Source organism: Heteronotia binoei, chromosome 14 (assembly GCF_032191835.1).
Source record: "Heteronotia binoei isolate CCM8104 ecotype False Entrance Well chromosome 14, APGP_CSIRO_Hbin_v1, whole genome shotgun sequence".
Taxonomy (NCBI): Eukaryota; Metazoa; Chordata; class Lepidosauria; order Squamata; family Gekkonidae; genus Heteronotia; species Heteronotia binoei.
This window is the reverse complement of record NC_083236.1, coordinates 30,431,936-30,445,139: the sequence shown is the minus strand read 5'-3', so window position 1 is coordinate 30,445,139 and position 13,204 is coordinate 30,431,936. Positions and strand designations below refer to the sequence as shown.

Below are 13,204 nucleotides of genomic sequence, written 5' to 3'. Positions count from 1 at the left end.
TATTGATCCCCACAATAAAAAGCCAGGATTCAGACCTAGGCTGGACCAAAGTACACTGGAAGAAGGGGAGAGGAAAAAACTAAAAGCCACAAAGCCAGGCACAAGGTGCTGAGACTCTAAATAAAAGCCTTGGACATAGTTCCACTTTTTTCAGTAGAGGCTTTCCTTCTGCTGAAGTATAAATCTCAAAGCCAAAATCCCCAGCAGTCAGAGAGACAAAATATAACAGTCAGTGGAAGGTGGGGAAAAGCAATCTCATTACTATTTGCTCATTCAAAGCCCTAGTTCCCCCCCACCTTTGCAACCATTAAGATAAGAATACCATAGGAATATGAAAGCAAAAACCGAAACAAAACAAAACAGTACTGCCTTCGACAGAGCTCAGTCAACAGGCATCTGCTCGCTCAGAGCCGGAACCCAGAAGTCCATCCAGTGTCTTATTCTGTCTTTCTGCCTTTGATGAAAGGGGTTGGTTCTATTTCTATCTCTCAGGTCTCCACTTGGTAAGTATTCACAATCTCTTCCATTTCTATGGAACTCAGCTACCGGTACCAATATTCAGTCCTCTCAAGTGCTTTTACTAACTTAAGAGACACTTAAATTTCTTAAATATTTATATCTTTGTCAATGGCAAATCACCCCGTAAAAAGTCTACCATAAAAAAGTTGTGAAAGCAACGTCACGCCAGAGTCAGAAACGACTGTTGCGTGCACAGGGGACTACTTTTACCTTTTTTATTTCATCACATTGGGTAATAGATCCTGATGATGTATGCATGCACATGGATGCTTATAACAGAATTAAACTTTGTTGTTTTTAAAGGTGCCACTGGACTGTAACTTTGTTCTAACTTGGGTAACAGCTTTGTTCTGCCTTGGGTAACAGTGCTATGCAATCAATTTGTGACAGGTCTTTTCAGAGTGTTTCCACTAGAGTTGCCAGACCCCTTGTCTGACCAGGGGATCCCCCATTTCTGGCAGCAAGGTAGGACCTGGAACCCTCGTTTCCACACAGTCTCCTATATTTTCATGGAACTGTTTGTTTTAAACTATGAACTTTCTACCAGCAGTGTTCTTTCTAAGCTGAGTTAGTGAGCTAGCTCACAGTTTTTTAGCCTCTGGCTCACACATTTTTGTCTTCGCTCAGGAAGGATGGCCTCAGAGCAAACTAATTTATGCAGCAGCCACACAACTTTTATGCCAGTAGCTCACAAAGTAGAAATTTTGCTCACAAGACTCCATAGCTTGGGCTGTAGGTAAGTTTTGTGTTGACAGAGTTCTCTGGGGCAAGATTTTCTTTTAATATAATTTAAGTTGAATTTATTGGTTAGTTTCAAGGAACAAATCAACAGCACAAACCACTGGATAGACAAAGAAGAAACCTGGCAGGTGCAGATAAATTTAGTTATGGCTTCAGAGAGTAGATTTAATTTCCCTAAATATTTTCAGGCATAAACAGGCATTTAATTGACCAGATCCTCTCACACCAGATCCAGTTTGCCCTTTCCCAAGAGTCAGTCTAAATGGCACAAGGGCTGCTAATAGCTCAACACAATCAGGTACTCTGTGCTGTATAAACCACTCTGCCATACTGCCAAGCAGAGCTACCTTTCACTCAGTGTGCCCTTTTCCTGAGCCAGAGTTGAGCTCTTACTGCTTTCTCTTTGAGGCTGAACTGAAGTGAAATTCTGCTGTGTTTCCCTCCAACATTCCATCCTCCTCCAGAATAATGACTGGATGCTGGATCAGCACCCCCATAGGCTCATGAGTCCTTGAGGGGCAGGGCAGCCTACTGTCCAGCACTAGGTATTCCAGAATCCACATCACATTCATGTGATATAAGGAACAGATCTCTCCTGGAACTATCAGGACAAGATATTTGACAAATTTAGGATCAGCATTAATGGAACACGGTTTGCAAATATAAAATGAAACTGATTCCACATAAGAAGGCATGAGATTTACACCGGTTACGCTGTTCTGTAATTCAGTGATATGGCTAATCAATTTTAGTTGTTTGCTAAGCATAGAATCACAGAGTTGGAAGGAGCCATACAGGCAGCACCGGTTCTAGGGCAAATAGCACCCTAGGCAGGCGCCCCCCTGGCACCTCCCCGGCACACTCCACTCTCCCCTGCTGCCTCCCCCACCACCATGCTCTGCGTGCTCCCCCCACAGCTCACTGTGAATAAAACTGAGCCCTTCTAGCTTCTCGTAACCTGTGCCTGCACATTTTGTTAAGAAACGGATGGAGGAGGTATCGCCCCCCCTCCTTTCCAGAATGGGAAGTGAGGGGGGAACGAAGCTTCCTCCATCCATCTCTTAACAAAATGCATAGGTGCAGGCTGTGAGAAGCTGATAGGGCTCAGTTTTAGTTGCGGCAAGCTTCGGGGGTGGGGGGAGTGACAGAGCACAGCGGCAGCAGCAGGCAGGAGGGGGCTGGCGGCGGCAGCGGTGGCAGGAGTGGGAGGGAGGCAGACTAGGCAGTTGTCTTGGGCACTGGAGGGGGGGGACCCAATTCGGTGACCCCTGACTCCCAGTGCCCTCCTAGTTTGCCTAGTGGGCGAGCCAGCCCTGCATATAGGCCATCTAGTCCAACCCCCTGCTCAATGCAGGATCAGCCTAGAGAATCCCTGATAAGTTTATTTATTTATTATTTATTACGTTAAGCTTATATCCCGCCCTCTCCGCAAGCGGACTCAGGGCAGCTCACAACATCACATCACTTCCATTAAAAACCTGGTTTTTCCCAGCCACTGCTTAAAGTCTGTCAGTGAGGGGGAGCTCACCATTTTCCTAGGTAGCTGATTCCACTGTTGAACAACTCTTACTATAAAAGTTTTTCCTAGCTGGTACAGCTGGTACCTTCCCATCCTTAATTTAAACTCATTATTGTGAGTCCTATCCTCTGCTGCCAACAGGAACAGACCTCCAAGTAACAGCCCTTCAGATACTTAAAAAGAGCAATCATGTCCCCCCTCCACTAAGGATCAGAAAGCAGAACCAAACCGATATAACATGAGCTTGGCATTTAGGAAAGTTCCCAACCTGCCAGCCCACATTGGGCCAATGGGGGGAACCTCCCCCTACCTCGCTGGCACAATGACGTCACCTGGAAGTGATGTCATCAAAATGGCAGCGCCCCATGCGGGGCCACTCTTAGCATTTCTGGGAAAACTCTATGGTTTTCACGGACGCTCTAGCCATTTGGGAGGGAAAACTCCTAGCGTGGTCCTGCACAGGTGCCACCATTTTGATGATGTCACTTCTGGGTGATGTCATCATGAAGCGTACGTGCTTTGCGTGCGCAAAAGTCCCCCGCTATAGGAAGCTGGGGACTTGGCAACCCTATTGGCATTCCACATTAATCTCTTTAATTGTACTTTAAGGGTTTAAAGAGCCAGGTTAGTGAGAGAACCTCAGTGTATGCCATGGGCAATAGGAAAACTGAATGAAACCCATTAATAAGTAATTTAGAACAAGATTCATTCTAATGGAAAACATCTGTGTTTGGTAGCAGCTAGGCTTCCCAACCCACCCGCCCTGCCGGGGGACCCCTGGAATTGCACCCTCATCCCCCACTCTCCAAAAATCTGGAAGCGGGAGGGGGGGAGGGGGGAAACAGCGAGTCCTTCTCCGAGCCCATCTCGGTGCAGCAGCTGCGGTGGGAAGCCGACAAGAGGCGGCAGCGCAGCAGCGTCGCCCGCTCCGCCTCTGAGGTAAAATGAGAGAAGGGGAGGGTGGAGGCAGGGGGGAAAGAGAGCCACAGAATGGGACGAGCGCGAGCAGCTGTCCACTCAACCGACGTTGCAAGTGGGGGAAGGGAGGCTGGGTCTGTCCTCCTCACCATCGCATTTGACCCAGCAGGAGCACTTTTAAGATCAACAAAGTTTTTTTTCTCTCTTCATCTGTGAGTGAGTGAGAGAGTGCGTGCTGGAGGTGAAGGGGAGCTATAAATGCCATCCTTTCTCACTCTCCTCGCGATTGTTTTCCCCAGCAGCACTGCACCTTTAAGATCAAGGAGGCTTCCCCCCCTCCTTGAGTTTTTCTGTGTGTTGGGGGTGAAGACTGTTCATGCTTCCCGCCCCCTTTCCTTTAGGATCAACAAAGTTTCCCCCTCCTCTTCCATGTTTGTGTGTTTGCTGGAGGTGAGGGAAGGCTGTGCCAGCCAGTGTTTCACTTAACAGCAGGAGCACCTTTTAAGATTAACCAAATCCCCCCCCCCCCTCTTCTGTGAGTGTTCTGGTGTGATGAGAGACTGTAAACATGGATGGTAAATTGTTTCAGTATATTTGGCTGTGTTCATTTTTAGTCTCTCTGTGTTTTAAAAGTTCTATGTGTTCTGAAATTAGGAATGCTTATAATTTGTAGTTTGTACATTTTAATTTGGTAATTGGACTACTATATTTTGTGCCCTCTCAGCTGCCAGAAATAGCTGCTGAGAACACACCATTATAAATTGATATTATTCAGGTTCCTTTATCTTTGTTTTTAAGGAAGTTTTGTCCACAGATGAATTTGTTTTCTCGTCATTGTAAATCAAATATTCACTAATGCAGCCAGCCTTCTAGGAGAAACAACACCAAAAACACCCCAAGGTCTTGGTATGTACAGTAATTCTGTACATCCTTTTCAAGAGTTTTATCATTTTTGCAACTGAGTTTTCTGGTAATACAGTAGAGAGGAGATACTACTTTAAGGTGCCTCTATTTATGCTTAGAAGAGGAAAGTTTATTTCAAAATGACACCCTCACTCTCTACTATTTCATTACAAATGAAATGAACCTTTAAACTATTGGTTTCCCTTTTAAAATACTTATGGGATACTAATTATATATTTAGCATTTCTTAAAAGTTTGTTAAACTGAAGATGGAAATTTAAAAAATGTGTAACTGAAGAGCAATAGATTTTAAGCCATTCCTATATTTACTTCAACAGTATATTGGGTACAGTGTTAAGTCTATTACTACTGAATGAACTTAAGAAAGTTTAAGCATATTGCGGTGGATTTCATTAAAAAGGTAAAGGTAGTCCCCTGTGCAAGCACCAGTCATTTTTCGACTCTGGGGTGACACTGCTTTCACAGCGTTTTTATGACAGACTTTTTATGGGGTGGTTTGCCATTGCCTTCCCCAGTCATCTACACTTCCCTCCCCACCCCCCGCCCTGCAGGCTGGGTACTCATTTTACCGACCTCCAAAGGATGGAAGGCTGAGTCAACCTGGAGCCGGCTATCTGAACCAGCTTCCACTGGAATCTAACTCAGGTCGTGAGCAGAGGGCTCTGACTACAGTACTGCAGCTTTACCACTCTGTGCCACGGGGCTCTTAGGGCTCTGCTATGTCATATTTTTCTCAAGATTTCACTGTCTCAGGAAACTTAGCAGTTCCTCTTCTTGCTTTGTTAGCCATGCATACAGAGGTGTGACTTCTCAATCCATATAGTGAGAATCTCAGAATTAATAGGACAGCTTATTCTGTGGGCTGATGTCTAACTAGCATTCTTTGATTTCTTTGTTATTAAATGGCCTTCTCCATATTTCTGAATACTGTTTATAAAACATAAAGGGCTGGTTCAACACTCTAGTGTAGTGGTTTAGAGAGTACCAAATCATGTGGAGAGGAGAAGGTGATAGGCATGTTTACCTCCCAGCTCACCCTTCTCCAGTGGCCAACAAAGATATTCCACAACCATTTGGAGAGGGGTGAGTGGGGAGAGACACAGTAAATCAGTTTTGCTAACTATTTGGAAACCAAAGAAGGGAACTACCTGGGGATCCTAAGCTTAAAAGGGTAAAGTCTAACCTAGAGTGCTAGACTAGGGTCTGGGAGATCTGGATTTAATCCCCACTCTGCCAAGGAAACTTTCTGGGTAACATTGGAATACTCTCAACCTCTGATGGAAGCAGCTTTGGGTTCCCATGGAAGGTAGGATATAAATTAAGATTGCCAACCTCCAGGTGGTGGCTGGAGATCTGCTACTCAACAAATGTTTGAGTAGCAGAAAGCAATGTAAAGAGATAAATTTAAATTTGGAAGGAGGAAGTGACATCACAGGAAGGGAAGACGTTTGGGTGCAGTGTGCTGAAAGTGACACCATTGAAAGAAGTGGAGCGTAGAAGTGGCATCACTTGATCTTTGACCTGGAAGTGACATCACAGGATATGAAATCACAAAGGTGATGTCATATCCTGCTCCTGGCTCCACTTCCAAAGGCTCCTGGCTCCACCCCCAAAGTCCCCAGATATTTGCTGAGTTGGACTTGGCAACCCTAGTAGCAGCAGTAATATTAATTTGAGAGAATTACTACTTTATCTCTCTGTGGAACAAACCTACTTAAATTAGATGGAGTAATGCTGGTAAAACATGTTTAACTTGATGCAAATGCTGTTGCCTGGAATTTTTCATTAATATTTGGGAGGGGAATTTACCATGTTTTTTCCTGGCTCTGGCAGAGCTGTAATGGATTGACTTCTGTAAAACACAGTTCTTACTGGAGTTCCCAAATACATTTATAGAAAGCACAAGCTGATAAGTTACTTAGTTCAGGAAACCCATGAAAGTTTGTTTGCTTATTGTGTTTACAAATCGCCCAGTTCCTGATACTGAGGCTGGGTGAGTGGATGTCAACGCGGCAGATGAAGTTCAATGTGGCCAAGTGCAAAGTAATGCACATTGGGGTCAAAAATCCCAGCTATAAATACAAGTTGATGGAGTGTGAACTGGCAGAGACTGATCAAAAGAAAGATCTTGGGGTCATGGTAGATAACTCACTGAAAATGGTTTTCATGGTAGAAAACTCACTGATTGCAATAAAAAAAGGCCAAAACCATGCTGGGCGTTATTAGGAAGGGAACTGAAAACAAATCAACCAGTATCATTATGCCCCTGTATAAATCAATGGCGTGGCCTCATTTGGAATATTGTGTACAATTCTGATCACTGCACCTCAAAAAGGATATTATAGCATTGGAAAAAGTACAGAAAAGGAGAACTATAATGATTAAAGGTTTGGAACACTTTCCCTATGAAGAAAGATTAAAATGCTTGGGGCTCTTTAGCTTGGAGAAACGTTGACTGCGGAGTGACACGATAGAGGTTTACAAGATTATGCATGGGATGGAGAAGGCAGAGAAAGAAGTACTTCTCTTCCTTTCTCATAGGGCTGCCAAGCCCCAGGTCCAGGCAGGAGTTCTCCCACTCAGGAGGTTCCCAACCTGCCAGACTACATTGGGCCGGTGGGGGGAACCTCCCCCAACGTTGCTGGCATGATGACGTCACCCAGAAGTGATGTCATAAAAATGGCGGCGCCAAGCAGGGCCGCTCTAGGCATTTGGGAGGTAAAAACTCTATGGTGCATAGGTACTATAGAGTTTTTACCTCCCAAATGGCTAGATCATCTGGGAAAACCATAGAATTTTTCCGGAAATGCCCAGAGCAGCCCCATAAGGGTGCTGCCATTTTGATTATGTCACTTCCGGGTGACATCATTGTGTTGTGCGTGTGCTCCACACGTGAGAGAGAGTCCCCCGCTGCAGGAAGCTGGGGACTTGGCAACCCTACTTTCTCCCAATACAAGAACTCGTGAGCATTCAATGAAATTGCTGAGCAGTTGGGTTAGAATGGATAAAAGGAAGTACGTCTTCACCCAAGGGTTATTAACATATGGAATTCACTGCCCAGGAGGTGGCCACATTTACATGCATAGCCAGCTTCAAGAGGGGGTTGGATAAACATATGGAGCAGAGGTCCATCAGTGGCTATTAGCCACAGCATATTGTTGGAACTCTCTGTCTGGGACAGTGATGCTTTGTATTCTTGGTGTTTTGGGGGGTGGAAATTGGAAGGGCTTCTAGCCCCACTTGTGAACCTATTGATGACACTCGGTTGGTTTTTTTTTTAGCCACTGTGTGACACAGAGTGTTGGACTGGATGGGCCATTGGCCTGATCCAACATGGCTTCACGTATGTTCTTATGTACTGCAGGGCTCTGGCTAGTGTACAGCATGTATAAAACCACAACAAAGTAAACATGAGCTAAAATCAATTAACAGAGCATTTTAACAATATGGTGGCAAACAATAATTGTCCCAGTTTCAACTGCCAGTCTCATTCACAGGCAGGGGGAAAAACAGGTATAATTAGCAGAGGAAGATGCTAGCCAGATGGAAACTGTCGCTGCCCTCAACCGAAAGCCTGGTGGCGTATCTATGCCTTGCAGGCTTTGTGGAATTGCATTAAGTCCCTTTGGCAGTGGTATTTGGTATTTGGCAGAGAGTTCCACCAGGTTAGGGGCTGGTCTAGGACAGCTGGATGTCTTTAGGGCTGGGGACCACCAGCAGGTTGTTCTGCAGTACAGCTCAAGGAAGCCGGAAAATTGAATAAGGTAGCAGTCATAGGGCAGTAAAAAATGCTTCTGCTTTATTTTGTTTATTTTACTTACTTCAAATTTCTATTCTGCCCTCTTCGTGAACAGACTCAGGGGGGCTTAAAATCGTTGAAACAACAATTTTAAGTTACAGTATTAAAACAATAAAACAATTAAAATTACGTTTATGGAGCTACTTCAGAGTTTTAATATACATGGAATTCTAGCTTTTAATATAGGTGGAATTCTGTCTTCCTTCAATCAGCAATTCTGGCTTCCTTCCTTGGTGAATTCCTTCTTTGGTGGAATTCTAGCTTCCTTCCTTGGTGCTTGCGGGGGTGGGAGGGCAACAGCAGGAGGGCTTCTAGTGTCCTGGCCCGACTGGTGGACCTCCTGATGGTACTTGATTTTTTTGGCCACTGTGTGAAACAGAGTGTTGGACTGTATGGGCTATTGGCCTGATACAACATGGTTTCTCTTATGTTCTTATGGCAGTCCAATTAATAACTATGTCATAATTTTCTGACAGTGGTCTGTATGATGGTCCCCATATAATGGTCCTCAGCAGTGTTAAAGTGGTTGTCCTCTCCCATTTAGATATTACAGGCCTGTCAGAATAATTCATTTTTACAGGGCCTGTGGAAATGGGAAAGATCCCACAGGGCCCTTATGACCTCTGGGAGGGCATTCCACATCATTGGCGCTGCCACTGAGAAGGCCCTGGCCCTTGTAGAGCACAGGCCGGCCTCCCTTGGTTCGGGGATGAATAACAGCTTTTGTGTTCCCAAACGCAGTGCTCTCTAGGGAATGTATGGGGAAAGGTGGTCCTGTAGATGACAGGTCCTCGATCATATAGGGCTTTAAAGGTCAATATCAGCACCTTGAAACAGACTCAGAACACAATGGGTAGCCAGTGCAGCTCTTTCAACACTGGTTGAATGTGCTCCCATCGGGGAAGCCCCATTAACAACCATGCTGCAACTTTCTGCACTAGCTGTAGTTTCTGAGTCAGAGTCAAGGGCAGCCCCATGTAGAGGGCATTAGTCTATTCTCGAGGTGACCATGGCATGGGTCACCATTGCTAAGTCACAGTGTTTCAGAAAAGGGCCAACTGCTGTACCTGCCTCAAATGAAAAAAGGCGGATTTGGTAGTGGCTGCTACCTGGGCCTCCATAGTCAAAGAGGACTCCAGCTGGGCTTTAAAATCTGGTAACCCTGTTTTTAAGTTTTAGACTGAGATAATCAGCAGACCAATCTCTTCAGCAAGAGCAGTCTCTTCAGCAAGAAGATCATTTAGTGGCAGAAGATCTTCTAGTGGCTAAGTTCAGCAAGCAGAAAATAATAGCTTGGAGTGGGCTGCTGTACTCTAGATTTGACCTAGAGTTGGCCTCTTCAATAGTGAGGTGATTTCTGTTTTCAGAATCTGGAATTTAAGATGTTTCCTTTAACCTCAACGTGGAACAATTGAATACGGGTCCTCTTAAGGCTGGAGATTCTGCTTCTGTCTTTGTAAGCATTTGAAGAGTTTTCAGTTCGTCAATTGAACTGAAGGTCAACCAGTGGCTCAGTAACAATATTGAAAACAAAGGCAGAGACAGTAGATAGTGCATAATATATGTGGTGCTCGCTAATGTTTTTTAAATGTAGCCTTTGAGGCTTGCTTTTTTGTTTTGTTTTCTTCAGTCCAATTCCAATTCCAAAAACCTTTATTGGCATAACATTTTCTTCAGTCTTGAAGAACTCCAGTCTCTCTGCCAAAGATGTTGTTGATCCTGTTATATTTGAGAGTGTAGAAACATGGTCACTTCCGCATGATGTCATGACTCTTGGAATGTTGTACCAGGTGGTGGGGATGGGGCTTCCCCAGCTGGCCAGTGGCAGATTGGAGGCTGCCAAATCAGGTGACTGGCAACCCAGATTCCTGTTTCAGCTTTTATTAAAAACTATGGAAAACTGAAATAAATTTCTGCTATTAACATATATGCGCCCACTCAGACTGGTCTTATATTTTGCCTAAGAATATATACTTTGTGAAGATATCAGAACAAACCAAGCCAAATCCCAAGAATCCTCAAAATACTCAGATATGAACTGCAGAAATTTGGGGGTGCAATTGCACTATAGTTTCAAATATGATTTAAAATGTCTGTTGTCAATGGGATACTGATCCACATGTTAACTAGTTGTATTTCTTTTTTGCAGCATATCCTATTTTATTTACAGAAAGCAGACCATGTGCAAAGTGCTAAAATTAGCCAGGATTTCGACCAACTGCAACTTCTGGGTTATGTTTGTTTTCATCTGTAAGTTCATGTTTATTGCCATCATATTTTATTGGCGAATCACCACAGATGCAAAGGGCAATACCTGGTTCTACAGCTTGCTCAGAGAGTTTAAATGTCCTCTATTTGTACCTTCTCCCTCTTCATCTGGCCAGCCCTCTCAGTTGTCTAAGAATATATACTTTGTGGAGACATCAGAACAAATAAAGCCCAACTTCCTGTTTATGTGTTCTGTTGAATCAGCAGCCAGGGTTCACCCAGAAGCCAGAATTATTATACTAATGAATGGCTTTGCAAAGCACAATTTTACTTTAAGAGAATACTTGGACACCTCTTTGTTCAGGTGCTTCACCAATATCGAATTCAGACCTTTGGACATGAAGGACCTTTTTATGGACACTCCACTGATTGACTGGTATGAGGCTGCCCAACATAGATGGGAACCTTATCTGTTACCCATTCTTTCTGATGCCTGTCGATTAGCTATCATGTGGAAATTTGGAGGAATATACTTAGACACAGATTTCATTGTCCTTAAGAGTTTAAAGAACCTCACCAATGTGCTTGGCACCCAGTCCAAATATACACTGAATGGGGCCTTCCTCTCTTTTGAATCAAGGCACAGGTTCATAGAGCATTGTATGCAAGACTTTGTGGGCAATTACAATAGATGGATCTGGGGGCACCAGGGCCCACAGCTTTTCACCCGTGTGTTTAAGAAGTGGTGTTCTATTCAAAGACTTCAGAATAGCAAAAGTTGTAGAGGAGTCACCGTTCTCCCCCAAGAAGCCTTTTATCCCATCCGCTGGCAGAAATGGAGAAAATATTTTGAAGTAATCAAAACTTCAGAACTTTCAGAGCTCTTTAAAAATACCTATGCGGTCCATGTCTGGAATAAGAAAAGTCAAAAGACACATATTGAGATCACCTCTAAAATTTTACTAGCTCAGCTGTATTTCCACTACTGTCCTTCAACCTATGAGCTAATGAAGAGCTCTCAATGAAGTTCTTGCAGTGTTCTGCTACAGAAAATGAGCCCAGCTCTTTAGTCTCTTCAAGAATTATTTGTTCCAAGTGACCATGTACTGAAAAGAGTAATTTATCCTACAAAGTTGTGAAAATTCTAATTATGGTGGAAGTAGCAGTTGATAAGGAAGGGAGAGCCAAAACAATTTATCTGAGAAATGGTTGATTTACTCAGTTTTCCCCATTAGATCTTCATGGTACCAATCAAAGCATAAAGCATATTGATAAGATGGAAGAAATACTAATGCAATTGTTTTCTTAGTCAATTGCAATAATTGTTAAAAGTTAAAATGTATCAAATAAAATTATTTCAATCAAAGGAAAAACACAAAAAGTTCATCATTCAAACATAAAGGGAAATAGGCAATTTAAAAGCTTTGGAAGAAGACTGATTAAAATTCAATATTTGTGGATCAACTATTTTGGCATAATCTGACAAAAAGAAAGAATTATGTACCATTTCTGCTATAAGAATAAGAACGGCAAAAATAATAGCATACATGCTAATTTGTACCCTTCTTATTATCCCACTCCAACAATTTATTTCCTAAACTATCTGAAGATACCTCAATTTGCCATTAAAAGTTAAAGAAACTGATTCAATAATAGGTTTGTTAGGTAATACATAGAACAAACTGATGCTTTTTGGGCAAAGGTTAATTCATATTCACCTTCCGACTTATGTACCATTAATTGTCAGCAATGCCTTTCCACTCTCTACTTTGGACAGACAGGTAACCTTCTATGCAAAAAGTAAATCTATTAAAAGCACAACACAAAGATGTGTAATATTTCAGAATATTAGAACATATGAACATAAGAGAAGCCATGTTAGATCAGGGCAATGGCCCATCCAGTCCAACACTCTGTGTCACACAGTGGCAAAATTTATATATATATATATATATATATATATATATATATATATATATATATATATATATATATATATATACACACACACACACACACACACTGTGGCTAATAGCCACTGATGGACCTCTGCTCCATATTTTTATCTAAACCCCTCTTGAAGGTGGCTATGCTTGTGGCCACCACCACCTCCTGTGGCAGTGAATTCCACATGTTAATCACCCTTTGGGTGAAGAAGTACTTCCTTTTATCCGTTTTAACCTGTCTGCTCAGCAATTTCATTGAATGCCCATGAGTTCTTGTATTGTGAGAAAGGGAGAAAAGTACTTCTTTCTCTACTTTCTCCATCCCATGCATTATCTTGTAAACCTCTATCATGTCACCCCGCAGTCAACGTTTCTCCAAGCTAAAGAGTCCCAAGCATTTCAACCTTTCTTCATAGGGAAAGTGTTCCAGCCCTTTAATCATTCTAGTTGCCCTTTTCTGGACTTTCTCCAATGCTATAATAACCTTTTTGAGGTGTGGCGACCAGAACTGCACACAGTACTCCAAATTAGACCGCACCATCAATTTATACAGGACCATTATGATACTGGCTGATTTGTTTTCAATTCCCTTCCTAATAATTCCCAGCATGGCGTTGGCCTTTTTTATTG

At 43.1% G+C, this 13,204-nt stretch overlaps 1 protein-coding gene across 1 annotated transcript; it reads left to right on the top strand.

Moving 5' to 3' along the window:
- The first annotated feature begins 367 nt into the window (after positions 1–367).
- On the top strand, positions 368–11,653 carry A4GALT (alpha 1,4-galactosyltransferase (P blood group)). The gene is made up of 2 exons (XM_060254500.1): positions 368–503; positions 10,570–11,653. Exons 1-2 carry the CDS (start codon positions 460–462, stop codon positions 11,651–11,653), a joined length of 1,128 nt encoding a protein of 375 aa, XP_060110483.1. The 5' UTR covers positions 368–459.
- The last annotated feature ends 1,551 nt before the right edge of the window (positions 11,654–13,204 follow it).